This window comes from Canis lupus, chromosome 9, assembly GCF_011100685.1.
Source record: "Canis lupus familiaris isolate Mischka breed German Shepherd chromosome 9, alternate assembly UU_Cfam_GSD_1.0, whole genome shotgun sequence".
NCBI lineage: Eukaryota > Metazoa > Chordata > Mammalia > Carnivora > Canidae > Canis > Canis lupus.
The window spans coordinates 47,199,334-47,212,153 of NC_049230.1; the positions used below are offsets into that span (position 1 = coordinate 47,199,334).

The 12,820-nt window shown below is 43.4% G+C and overlaps 2 protein-coding genes and 2 pseudogenes across 2 annotated transcripts; all 4 read left to right on the forward strand.

Moving 5' to 3' along the window:
- The first annotated feature begins 353 nt into the window (after window positions 1-353).
- Window positions 354-1,301, forward strand: LOC119876613 (olfactory receptor 139-like). The gene has a single exon (XM_038546157.1). The coding sequence runs from the start codon at window positions 354-356 to the stop codon at window positions 1,299-1,301; it is 948 nt and encodes a 315-aa protein (XP_038402085.1).
- A 2,792-nt stretch (window positions 1,302-4,093) lies between these two features.
- LOC119876694 lies at window positions 4,094-4,198 on the forward strand (annotated as a pseudogene).
- A 5,182-nt stretch (window positions 4,199-9,380) lies between these two features.
- On the forward strand, window positions 9,381-10,328 carry OR3A10 (olfactory receptor family 3 subfamily A member 10). The gene is given in 1 exon segment (NM_001388814.1): window positions 9,381-10,328. A coding segment is annotated over 1 exon segment (948 nt).
- A 2,185-nt stretch (window positions 10,329-12,513) lies between these two features.
- Window positions 12,514-12,618, forward strand: LOC119873520 (annotated as a pseudogene).
- Window positions 12,619-12,820: the final 202 nt, after the last annotated feature.

Below are 12,820 nucleotides of genomic sequence, written 5' to 3' on the forward strand. Positions count from 1 at the left end.
TTCATGTATTCATTAAGTTGGTCAGAACTGCTATTCAGTCACTATATACACTGATATAATCTTAATAGCTATTAAAATGTTGTTAAATAGCTAGTGTCCTGCACCCTAGAGTAGTTTCTTCTACCCCAGCCCCCTCTCTGGCATCCCCTGGATCTCAGCCCAAAATAGTAATTTAAGGTTCATGTCTGGCATCATGGGGGCCTCCAGGAGACTACTCAAGCTCTAAGCTGGTAGATGATCGCATCACATTCCCCAACATCCAGTAGACTCAGATTAGGTGTCTACTATGTGTCTCTCTTCCCCTTTGGCAGGTTCAGGTCTTCTCCTCCCACTACAGAACTTAGCAGTAGCCTATGGAGCCAAGTGCCTGGGGGAACAGGACAACTGTCACTGAGTTCATCCTTCTTGGCCTGACAGAAAACATAAGACTGCAACCCATCCTTTTTGTTGTCTTCCTTGTTGCCTATTTAATCACTGTTGGAGGCAACCTCAGCATCCTGGCTGCCATCTTTGTGGAGCCCAAACTCCACACACCCATGTACTACTTCCTGGGGAATCTGTCTCTGCTGGACATTGGATGCATCACTGTCACCGTCCCTCCAATGCTAGCATGTCTCCTGGCCCACCAGTGTAGAGTTCCCTATGCTGCCTGCATTTCACAGCTCTTCTTTTTCCACCTCCTGGCTGGTGTTGACTGTCACCTCCTGACAGCCATGGCCTATGACCGCTACCTGGCCATCTGTCAGCCCCTCACCTACAGCACCCGCATGAGCCGTGAAGTCCAGGGTGCCTTGGTGGGCATTTGCTGCACCATTTCCTTTATCAATGCTTTGACTCATACAGTGGCTATATCTGTGCTTGACTTCTGTGGCCCTAATGTGATCAACCACTTCTACTGCGACCTCCCACCCCTATTCCAGTTCTCCTGCTCCAGCATCCACCTCAATGGGAAGCTGCTTTTTGTGGGAGCCACTTTCATGGGAGTGTTCCCCATGATCCTCATCTCAGTGTCTTATGCTCACGTTACAGCTGCAGTGCTACGAATCCGCTCAGCAGAGGGGAGGAAGAAGGCCTTCTCTACATGTGGGTCTCACCTCACCGTGGTTTGTATCTTTTATGGAACTGGCATCTTCAGTTATATGCGTCTGGGCTCAGCGTCAGTTTCAGATAAGGACAAGGGGATTGGGATCCTCAATACTATCCTTAGCCCCATGCTGAATCCAATCATCTATAGCCTCCGGAACCCTGATGTGCAGGGGGCCCTGAAAAGAGTGCTGATGGGGAAGCGGCCCCCTGAGTGAGAAGGCGGGGCATCAAGATGCCCCTCCCTCCTAGAGCACCCCCTGACTTCCTCATGCTGAAGGTGTGTATGTGGGCAGCAGGTGTCTTTAGGGGTGGGTGGAGGGATGGACTGAGTAGATAATATGGACCAGAGTAGAATATGGTTTACCTTGGACTATGGAGAAAAGCTAAAGTTTGTAGAAGATAGATTAAAGACAAGTGGGAGAAAATGATAATGTGGGTCAGGAAATGGGACACAAATTAAATTTTTTAAATTTAATGTGTTAAATTGAAATATATTTAAATACTAATAAAAGCAAAATGTTTAAAGTAGAGTATAAAAAAAAATAAAGTAGAGTATATTTGTACTCAAGTATGGGTGTGATTTTTAAAAGATTCTTCTTCAGTAAATAAACCCAGGACTGTGAAACTAAATTGGGGTTTGGCATAGCCTAGCAATAGGGTGTCAGAACACTCTTCCAGAATCTTCTTCAAAGCAACATTACCAAATACCTGTTTTTGAAGCCAGTGTCCCCATCCTGAGTAGTCATTCCAGAGAACATCACATTTTCACGTCTACATGTAAGCTGACTCACAACTTCTGCATCAAAAACACGAGGATGGGGGGATCCCTGGGTGGCTCAGTGGTTTAGCCCCTGCCTTTGGCCCAGGGCGCCGTCCTGGAGACCCGGGATCGAGTCCCGCGTCGGGCTCCCGGCATGGAGCCTGCTTCTCCCTCTGCCTGTGTCTCTGCCTCTCTCTCTCTCTCTCTCTCTCTCTCTCCATGTCTATCATGAATAAATAAATTAAATCTTTAAAAAAAAAACATGAGGATGGATCATCACATGTTTCAGGAGAAGAAGCACTCTGAATAGCAAGGTGTTTTTTTAATTGGCAAAATACGCTGATATGTAATGGGCAATTCTGTTTAATATGTGTGGATACATAGTAAAGGTGAGGAAGGAAAAGAAAATAGAGGGAAATAGTGTTTACAGTTTACCAGTAAATGAGTATTGGAAATCAGGATTTTACCAAAAAAGGCAAAACTAAGGCAATCCAGAAAAGCACAGGGACTAGAATAGTAGCCCATTTCACATGCTGTCATGGCCATTTCTAGAATTTTTTCTTTGAACCATTTCAGACACTTTTTGGCCCAGGAGTTGGAAGTCTGAGAAGAGTGACCTTACCTGGCATGCTTATTAATTGCTTGAGTAGGGCAGCATGGAACCCTGAAGAAGATTTCCCAGTCAAATGGATCTATCTGCCAGGTCCAACCAGGTGGCCAACCACCTGCCAGGTCCTGCTAGACAGTCTCTAATACTCTCTTATACCTACACTCTTGTCGCTCTGCAGACAGTGCTTCCTGATTGAGGCCCATGCTATCCAGTCCCACAAGGGCTCCCACGGTGGCCTCTGCACCTGTGTCCCTCCTCACTCATTGCTCTCCACACTGCCAGGTTAACCCCCGGGAGCAATATCTGTCCCATGTCATTCCATCCTGAAAGGCCACTGATTTCTTTCTGACCACCAGAGCACATCCAGAACTCTTTGGGGTGTGCAGGGCCCTCCGTCAAGCCTCTCCACTCAAGCTTTACCTCTTAGCCATAGCCTCTCATTCTGGAAGGCCACTCCTTGCTGTGGGACTCCTCTGAAACAGTGTGGCCTGCAGAGCAAGACACCATCAGAATCTCTTCTGGATTCCTTGCAGCTTCTCTTGCTTTTCCCAACTAGATTATAAGCTCCTGAAAGACAGGACCCATTTTAAATATTATACTGTGTCCTCCAAACACCCAGCATAGTGCTGAGTGCAGAAAACAATCTTGCAGATCGATCGATTGATTGATAATAGGAAGCATGACATATGAAAAGAAATTTGTTTCCTACATGGGAGGTCAGTGAAACTGCTAGATGTCTTCAAAATGCCAAAGGAGCCTGGCGATCTGCTGGTTTCCTGGTGGCCGAGGCCCAGAGGCCCTCTGTGTCCCACAGCTAATGGGTCACTGCCTGGGAGGATAGCCAGAGACCCCCGGCCGCAGCTCAGGACAAGGTAGTCCACTGCCAGCTGGGTGCACTCAGGGTCACCTTCAGGTGCAAGGTGTGTTTTCCGCATCTTCCGTCTTCATGAATCTCACCCACAGGGCTATATTCCAAATGAGGGTAACGTGCTTCCTCGATTTTTGATGCAAGATTAACACAAGCGATGGCAACAATCTGAAAGAATCCATAATTTGGTAAAAAGTTGTTAGATTATAACACTATCAAATAAAATTAGGAAAGCGTGCCCCTCTCAAAGTTTAACGAAATTATTCTGATGAAGAAATTTTAAGACACAACTGGGACAGCTTTTGGCAAAATAAAAGAACTACAGACATTTCTAGGCCAAATGATAATAATAATAATAATAATAATACCCCAACAGGCTCAATATTTGGAAGGTATAGATATAAAGGAAAAGAAAAAAGAAACCTTTTTTCTTTTTTTATTAAATAAAGACAATCACTGAGTTTAACATAAAAGAGAGAAAGAAGCTTTCCTGACTGCATGTCAACTGATATGATCTCTCCTCAAAACTAAGAGAAACTGCCTAAAGCCAGTACCAAAGAAATGTCTCCTTCCTGCAGAGAATTAGAAAGAGCATTTGGTTAGCGCAAGGCGAGCATAGAGCCAGGGTGTGAAATCTGGTAACACCCAGAAACCATTTAACTTCAGGATCCACTTACTTCAAGCAAGCACGTTACAGAAGAGGGCTAATAATAAATAAATAATCATATTTTATGACAAAGTGTTTTTCTTATATTCACATTTTAAAGTTAGCTTTGTGCAGTGGCAGTATCGTAGCCAATGAGGTTTATCCAAGGCGCGATTATTGCTAATTGAAAACTAAAGTGAATAGTTTGTTTTAGGACTACCTTTAGGTATTGTGACTATTGTTATTTACCCTAAGTCTTATCATGTTTCAGAAAGCTACTTCTTCCCCAGTGAATGCTGAAGTGAATAGCTTTTAACTTTGCTATGTAAATATGGGTACATAGTATATGTAAATATTTTCAATAAAAACAATGGAATATTACTCAGCCATTAGAAACTACAAATACCCACCATTTGCTTCAACTTGGATGGAACTGGAGGGTATTATGTTGAGTGAAATAAGTCAATCAGAGAAGGACAAACATTATATGGTCTCATTCATTTGGGAAATATAAAAAAATAGTGAAAGGGAATAAAGGGGAAAGGAGAAAAAATGAGTGGGAAATATCAGGGAGGGAGACAGAACATGAGAGACTCCTAACTCTGGGAAACAAACTAGGGGTGGTGGAAGGGAAGGTGGGTGGGGGTTGGGGGTGACTGGGTGATGGCACTGAGGAGGGCACTTGACGGGATGAGCACTGAGTGTTATTCTATATGTTGGCAAATTGAACACCAATAAAAAATAAATTTATAAAAAATTTTAAAAAAAATAAAACCTGAAAAAAAAAAAAGAGATGGAATCTCACACTTTGCTGGTAGGAATGCAAATGGTATAGCTACTTTGGAAAACAGTTTGTTTCTTAGAATAAATAATATCCACCTACAAAGAGTCCAGAGATTATACCTGGTATTATCCAAGGGGAAATGAAGACATATATCTACACAAAGAACTGTATTCACATATTTATTGTAGATTATTTGCAATGGCTACAATCTGGAAACAACCCAAATGTTCATCAACTAAACAAATTGCTATGTATCCATACAGTGGCATACTACTTAATGAAAAAAAAGGCTGGACTGGATTGCCACTGTAGCCAATATGCATGAATCTCAAAAGGATTATGCTAATTGAATAAATCCAGTTATAAAAAGTCTGCATGCTGTATGACTTATGACAGCCTGAAAAAGGCAAAAATATAGGGACAGTAATTAGATTAGAGGTTACCATGAGCTATGGTAGACAGGATTGTCCACAAGGAGGCAGAGGGATCTTTCTGGAGTGGTTGAAATGTTTTATATATTCATGGAGATGGTAGATACATGATTATATACTTTTATCAACATACATCAAAATTTACTATTGAAATTATACTTTAGTTAACCCAACTTTTTAAAATTATACCTTGAAGAATCCAATGTGAAAAATAAATGAGAGAAAAAGTACCAGAATCAGCTTAGCTGGGGCCCTGCCTGAGCTCCACGACAGCCCCACTCCCTGGCCTTGGCAAATCATCTAAGTCCTCTGGATCTTATTTCCATCTGTATCATGGTGACTACTATCTTTCCTCCTTTCTTTGAGACATTGGGAGCCTGGAATGATGTCATAAACCTAATATTTCTTTAACAGAATCTGAAATATTAGGCAGATGAGAGAAACCCTTAAGGACTGAGATTGCTTGTCTGCCTCTGGCTTCTTGTGCAACCCCTGAGAGAGTTCATTTTTAGAGCCTCTAGGTGCTTGTTAGCTGCCAAATAGAGAGAGTCCCAGGATAGACAACCTGGGCTTCTGCCTCACACCTTTTATAAAACTTTGGAGACAGGCCACCTTGTGTCAGTTTAGCACTCATCTCCATCTCTACAAGACCCCAGTCAGGAGTAGTACCCAGAGTATTCACAGAAAGGTAAGCCCCACCAGGAGACTTCCCATGCTTCAGAGCTCCTAGTTTCCTTCTGTCTTGAGTAAGGATGGTTGGAGATCATTCATGGTCTTCATGTGGCTTTTTCCTTGTTGATAGAACAAAGAACTGAGTGATGCTTGGATTAAGGAAAGGAAGGGAAATATCATGGTGAGGTTTTCCACTATGAGTGACTAAAAGACTGAAGGTCAGAGCTGGCAAATAGGAGGACATGAGAGGAAACTGACTGGGGTAACGGTGGGGGAAATGAAGAGTCTGGTAGAGCCAAGGAGGCTATTTAGGTTGGTCAGGACAGATCCTATATTTACAGAATCTCATACCTGTAAGTAAACCTAGAGATAATGCTAAATGCTCCCTTTCATACTACAGAAGAAAAAAGGGATGGATGGATAGATGGGTGGATGGATAGATGGATGGATGGATAAATGGCAAGGGCCTTAGGAAGCATGGATAATGGAAAAAAGGGATGGATGGATGGATGGATGGATGGATGGATGGATGGATGAAAGGATGGATGGATAATGGCAAGGGCCTTGGGAAGCAACAGGGGCTGGCAGGAAAAGAACAAGTTCTCCCATTTAGAACAAATTCTTGCATATATGAACTTTGACAAGTTAAAATTTTCAAGCCTCATCTTTCTCATTTGTAAAATGATTACCTATATTCAAGAATGTTTGCAAAGTTTAAATGTAACATATAGCGTAGTGACATATAATGAAGTATTATGTAAACATTAGCTTTCTGTTTTATTTTTCTTTTCATTACTTCTTTTCTCCCTCCATCCATCCTTCTTTTTTCCTTTCTCCAAGGTCTCAATGCTAGTAGAAACTTGTTTAACACAAATAACATAAGCACCTGGACTCCAACTCCATAACTCTTTCTACTGTGCTGAATTGCCATCCTTGTAAACCAGAAGAATGGGAGAGGGAGGGGGAGAGAGATAATGAGAGAGAGAGAGAAGAAGAAGAAAGAAGAAGAAGAAGGAGGAGGAGGAGGAGGAGGGAAGAGGAGAAGGGGGGAAGGTGAAGAGGAAGAACGGGAGAGAGTGAGAGTGAGAGACTGACTGTGCATGGCTTTGTGGAGAGAAAGAATGACATATGGCAAATTGGAACAGAGAGCCTGAGGGGAACTGACCCTTATATGAATAGGCAGGGTGGGAGATGTTTGGAGAAGTGGGGAATGATTTCCTTGAAGGCAAGAATGCCTTTTCTCCTTACATTGCTGCTTTTACGACACTCTGGCCAGGAAAGCTATATTTGATGGAGAAACCATGATCCTTACCCTACCTCCAGTATTCTGGAGGGCTGTATCCAGGAGATATGTATTTCCTGTTTAGGGCAAGGGAGGCATTGTCATTCTGCTCTTGGTCTGAGTGTAGCCCTTGATAAGGCTAAAGTTTGCCTGAGACTGAAGTTGTGATAGAAAATATAACCCAAATGTACAGTGTCTGAGAGGTTAGTGGCTGACTTCCCACTGTGGGGATCAGTGGTAATCCCACAAGGGAGGTAGTTTCTGGAAAGGAAGGCATAACCTGTAAGAGGCTAGCAGTCTTCTTTCTCCCACTGAGAGTCAGCATTGCCCAACAGAGCTTGAGCCCAACACATTGCAACAGTTTTCATAGGAAAGGACAGAATGGAGGTGCTAAATGGAATGCAGAGTCTCCTGCGGTAGGCTACTAGCATAATCTACATTTTTTGTCTTTTGCTATTGATTTTGAGTGACTTTCAGTGTGACTTTGAGTAAGTTACTCCTCATAATGGTTCAATTCTATATGTAAGTGCTAGAATGATCCAGTTTATTAATTGTCTCATCATAGGAAGGAAAGATCAATTAAAATTTTGGGCATAAGGAGGACTTCCTTGAGATGATGGGACAATGATCCAAGACTGGGCCTTGAAGGATGGAGTTTTGATGTGTGGAAGGGAAGAGTGTTCTATTTAGAGATGAGTACTAGCACAGTTATGAACAAAGGGTGGCCTAGCAGAGCAAGAGTCCAGCAGAAGGGGGCCCCAAAGTTATCTTTCCAATATTGATGCAGTCACACTGAAGAACTTTAGACTTCATGGGTTCATTCCTCAGTTGTCCAGGCACTTGTTGGGTAAATCAAACTGCTACCATGTGTAACTGAGTGGAAACTAGCTAAATGTTCTCTGGGCCTTCAACTCCCCTCTTTTCCCTTGGGAAATCTCCTGATCTCCCACCCCACCCCTACAAAAATCATCAGTCTTCCCCATATCACTTATTAGCAATTCCAGTTCTCAGGCCGGGAATCTTGGAATCATCCCCTACCCTCTCTTTCTCTCACACCTCATGCCCAATCTATTAGTTCCACCATCAAAATACATGCAGAATTTTTCTACATTCAACAAATAGACAATTACCAAATAGAAGAATGGATGGGTGGATGGGATCTTGACTTCTCTGAATAGCTGTAGTGATGCCAAGACCTGGAGGCTTAGGAATATCTTTCTTTGTTACACACAAGATCATTTATAAAGCCTCAGTAACAACATATCCAAGTTCTGTAAGAGATAGTAAAATGTTAAAGTGTGAATCTGGGGACTCAGACAGTCCTGGGCCTGAGATTCAACTTTACAATACTAGGTTACTTATTTAACTTTTTAAAACCTTGGTGCCCTGATCATATAGATATAATAGCAGTTACCCCATAGTGCTCTGTGAAAATTAAATAAAAATCAATATGAAGTTCTTTTTTTTAAATTTTTATTTATTTATGATAGTCACACAGAGAGAGGGCGAGAGAGGCAGAGACACAGGCAGAGGGAGAAGCAGGCTCCATGCACCGGGAGCCCGACGTGGGATTCGATCCCGGGTCTCCAGGATCACGCCCTGGGCCAAAGGCAGGCGCCAAACCGCTGCGCCACCCAGGGATCCCCAATATGAAGTTCTTAGCAAAATATTCATAGTTTACATTTTAAAAATGTTGTCAGTGCTTTCTTAAATCGCCTTCGTGTCTTCCATATTTAGCCTTTGAGTATTTCTGTACTTTGGTCTGCTCCTGGCTCCTCTCTTTGCTCACTCTCTCTTACATCTCTTTTTGATCTCATAAGATCTTGTCCTCCTACCTTTCTTTATGTTGTTACTACTGTCTCATATTGTGATTTTTGAACCTCATACCTTCATGTATTCATTAAGTTGGTCAGAACTGCTATTCAGTCACTATATACACTGATATAATCTTAATAGCTATTAAAATGTTGTTAAATAGCTAGTGTCCTGCACCCTAGAGTAGTTTCTTCTACCCCAGCCCCCTCTCTGGCATCCCCTGGATCTCAGCCCAAAATAGTAATTTAAGGTTCATGTCTGGCATCATGGGGGCCTCCAGGAGACTACTCAAGCTCTAAGCTGGTAGATGATCGCATCACATTCCCCAACATTCAGTAGACTCAGATTAGGTGTCTACTATGTGTCTCTCTTCCCCTTTGGCAGGTTCAGGTCTTCTCCTCCCACTACAGAACTTAGCAGTAGCCTATGGAGCCAAGTGCCTGGGGGAACAGGACAACTGTCACTGAGTTCATCCTTCTTGGCCTGACAGAAAACATAAGACTGCAACCCATCCTTTTTGTTGTCTTCCTTGTTGCCTATTTAATCACTGTTGGAGGCAACCTCAGCATCCTGGCTGCCATCTTTGTGGAGCCCAAACTCCACACACCCATGTACTACTTCCTGGGGAATCTGTCTCTGCTGGACATTGGATGCATCACTGTCACCGTCCCTCCAATGCTAGCATGTCTCCTGGCCCACCAGTGTAGAGTTCCCTATGCTGCCTGCATTTCACAGCTCTTCTTTTTCCACCTCCTGGCTGGTGTTGACTGTCACCTCCTGACAGCCATGGCCTATGACCGCTACCTGGCCATCTGTCAGCCCCTCACCTACAGCACCCGCATGAGCCATGAAGTCCAGGGTGCCTTGGTGGGCATTTGCTGCACCATTTCCTTTATCAATGCTTTGACTCATACAGTGGCTATATCTGTGCTTGACTTCTGTGGCCCTAATGTGATCAACCACTTCTACTGCGACCTCCCACCCCTATTCCAGCTCTCCTGCTCCAGCATCCACCTCAATGGGAAGCTGCTTTTTGTGGGAGCCACTTTCATGGGAGTGTTCCCCATGATCCTCATCTCAGTGTCTTATGCTCACGTTACAGCTGCAGTGCTACGAATCCGCTCAGCAGAGGGGAGGAAGAAGGCCTTCTCTACATGTGGGTCTCACCTCACCGTGGTTTGTATCTTTTATGGAACTGGCTTCTTCAGTTATATGCGTCTGGGCTCAGCGTCAGTTTCAGATAAGGACAAGGGGATTGGGATCCTCAATACTATCCTTAGCCCCATGCTGAATCCAGTCATCTATAGCCTCCGGAACCCTGATGTGCAGGGGGCCCTGAAAAGAGTGCTGATGGGGAAGCGGCCCCCTGAGTGAGAAGGCGGGGCATCAAGATGCCCCTCCCTCCTAGAGCACCCCCTGACTTCCTCATGCTGAAGGTGTGTATGTGGGCAGCAGGTGTCTTTAGGGGTGGGTGGAGGGATGGACTGAGTAGATAATATGGACCAGAGTAGAATATGGTTTACCTTGGACTATGGAGAAAAGCTAAAGCTTGTAGAAGATAGATTAAAGACAAGTGGGAGAAAATGATAATGTGGGTCAGGAAATGGGACACAAATTAAATTTTTTTAAATTTAATGTGTTAAATTGAAATATATTTAAATACTAATAAAAGCAAAATGTTTAAAGTAGAGTATAAAAAAAAATAAAGTAGAGTATATTTGTACTCAAGTATGGTGTGATTTTTAAAAGATTCTTCTTCAGTAAATAAACCCAGGACTGTGAAACTAAATTGGGGTTTGGCATAGCCTAGCAATAGGGTGTCAGAACACTCTTCCAGAATCTTCTTCAAAGCAATATTACCAAATACCTGTTTTTGAAGCCAGTGTCCCCATCCTGAGTAGTCATTCCAGAGAACATCACATTTTCACGTCTACATGTAAGCTGACTCACAACTTCTGCATCAAAAACACGAGGATGGGGGGATCCCTGGGTGGCTCAGTGGTTTAGCCCCTGCCTTTGGCCCAGGGCGCCGTCCTGGAGACCCGGGATCGAGTCCCGCGTCGGGTTCCCGGCATGGAGCCTGCTTCTCCCTCTGCCTGTGTCTCTGCCTCTCTCTCTCTCTCTCTCTCTCTCTCTCTCTCTCCATGTCTATCATGAATAAATAAATTAAATCTTTAAAAAAAAACATGAGGATGGATCATCACATGTTTCAGGAGAAGAAGCACTCTGAATAGCAAGGTGTTTTTTTAATTGGCAAAATACGCTGATATGTAATGGGCATTCTGTTTAATATGTGTGGATACATAGTAAAGGTGAGGAAGGAAAAGAAAATAGAGGGAAATAGTGTTTACAGTTTACCAGTAAATGAGTATTGGAAATCAGGATTTTACCAAAAAAGGCAAAACTAAGGCAATCCAGAAAAGCACAGGGACTAGAATAGTAGCCCATTTCACATGCTGTCATGGCCATTTCTAGAATTTTTTCTTTGAACCATTTCAGACACTTTTTGGCCCAGGAGTTGGAAGTCTGAGAAGAGTGACCTTACCTGGCATGCTTATTAATTGCTTGAGTAGGGCAGCATGGAACCCTGAAGAAGATTTCCCAGTCAAATGGATCTATCTGCCAGGTCCAACCAGGTGGCCAACCACCTGCCAGGTCCTGCTAGACAGTCTCTAATACTCTCTTATACCTACACTCTTGTCGCTCTGCAGACAGTGCTTCCTGATTGAGGCCCATGCTATCCAGTCCCACAAGGGCTCCCACGGTGGCCTCTGCACCTGTGTCCCTCCTCACTCATTGCTCTCCACACTGCCAGGTTAACCCCCGGGAGCAATATCTGTTCCATGTCATTCCATCCTGAAAGGCCACTGATTTCTGTCTGACCACCAGAGCACATCCAGAACTCTTTGGGGTGTGCAGGGCCCTCCGTCAAGCCTCTCCACTCAAGCTTTACCTCTTAGCCATAGCCTCTCATTCTGGAAGGCCACTCCTTGCTGTGGGACTCCTCTGAAACAGTGTGGCCTGCAGAGCAAGACACCATCAGAATCTCTTCTGGATTCCTTGCAGCTTCTCTTGCTTTTCCCAACTAGATTATAAGCTCCTGAAAGACAGGACCCATTTTAAATATTATACTGTGTCCTCCAAACACCCAGCATAGTGCTGAGTGCAGAAAACAATCTTGCAGATCGATCGATTGATTGATAATAGGAAGCATGACATATGAAAAGAAATTTGTTTCCTACATGGGAGGTCAGTGAAACTGCTAGATGTCTTCAAAATGCCAAAGGAGCCTGGCGATCTGCTGGTTTCCCGGTGGCCGAGGCCCAGAGGCCCTCTGTGTCCCACAGCTAATGGGTCACTGCCTGGGAGGATAGCCAGATAGCATTTGGTTAGCGCAAGGCGAGCATAGAGCCAGGGTGTGAAATCTGGTAACACCCAGAAACCATTTAACTTCAGGATCCACTTACTTCAAGCAAGCACGTTACAGAAGAGGGCTAATAATAAATAAATAATCATATTTTATGACAAAGTGTTTTTCTTATATTCACATTTTAAAGTTAGCTTTGTGCAGTGGCAGTATCGTAGCCAATGAGGTTTATCCAAGGCGCGATTATTGCTAATTGAAAACTAAAGTGAATAGTTTGTTTTAGGACTACCTTTAGGTATTGTGACTATTGTTATTTACCCTAAGTCTTATCATGTTTCAGAAAGCTACTTCTTCCCCAGTGAATGCTGAAGTGAATAGCTTTTAACTTTGCTATGTAAATATGGGTACATAGTATATGTAAATATTTTCAATAAAAACAATGGAATATTACTCAGCCATTAGAAACTACAAATACCCACCATTTGCTTCAACTTGGATG

Bases quoted from the DNA above. Each gene is read 5' to 3' on its own strand.
- LOC119876613 (XM_038546157.1), top strand. From the start codon at position 354: ATGGAGCCAAGTGCCTGGGGGAACAGGACAACTGTCACTGAGTTCATC.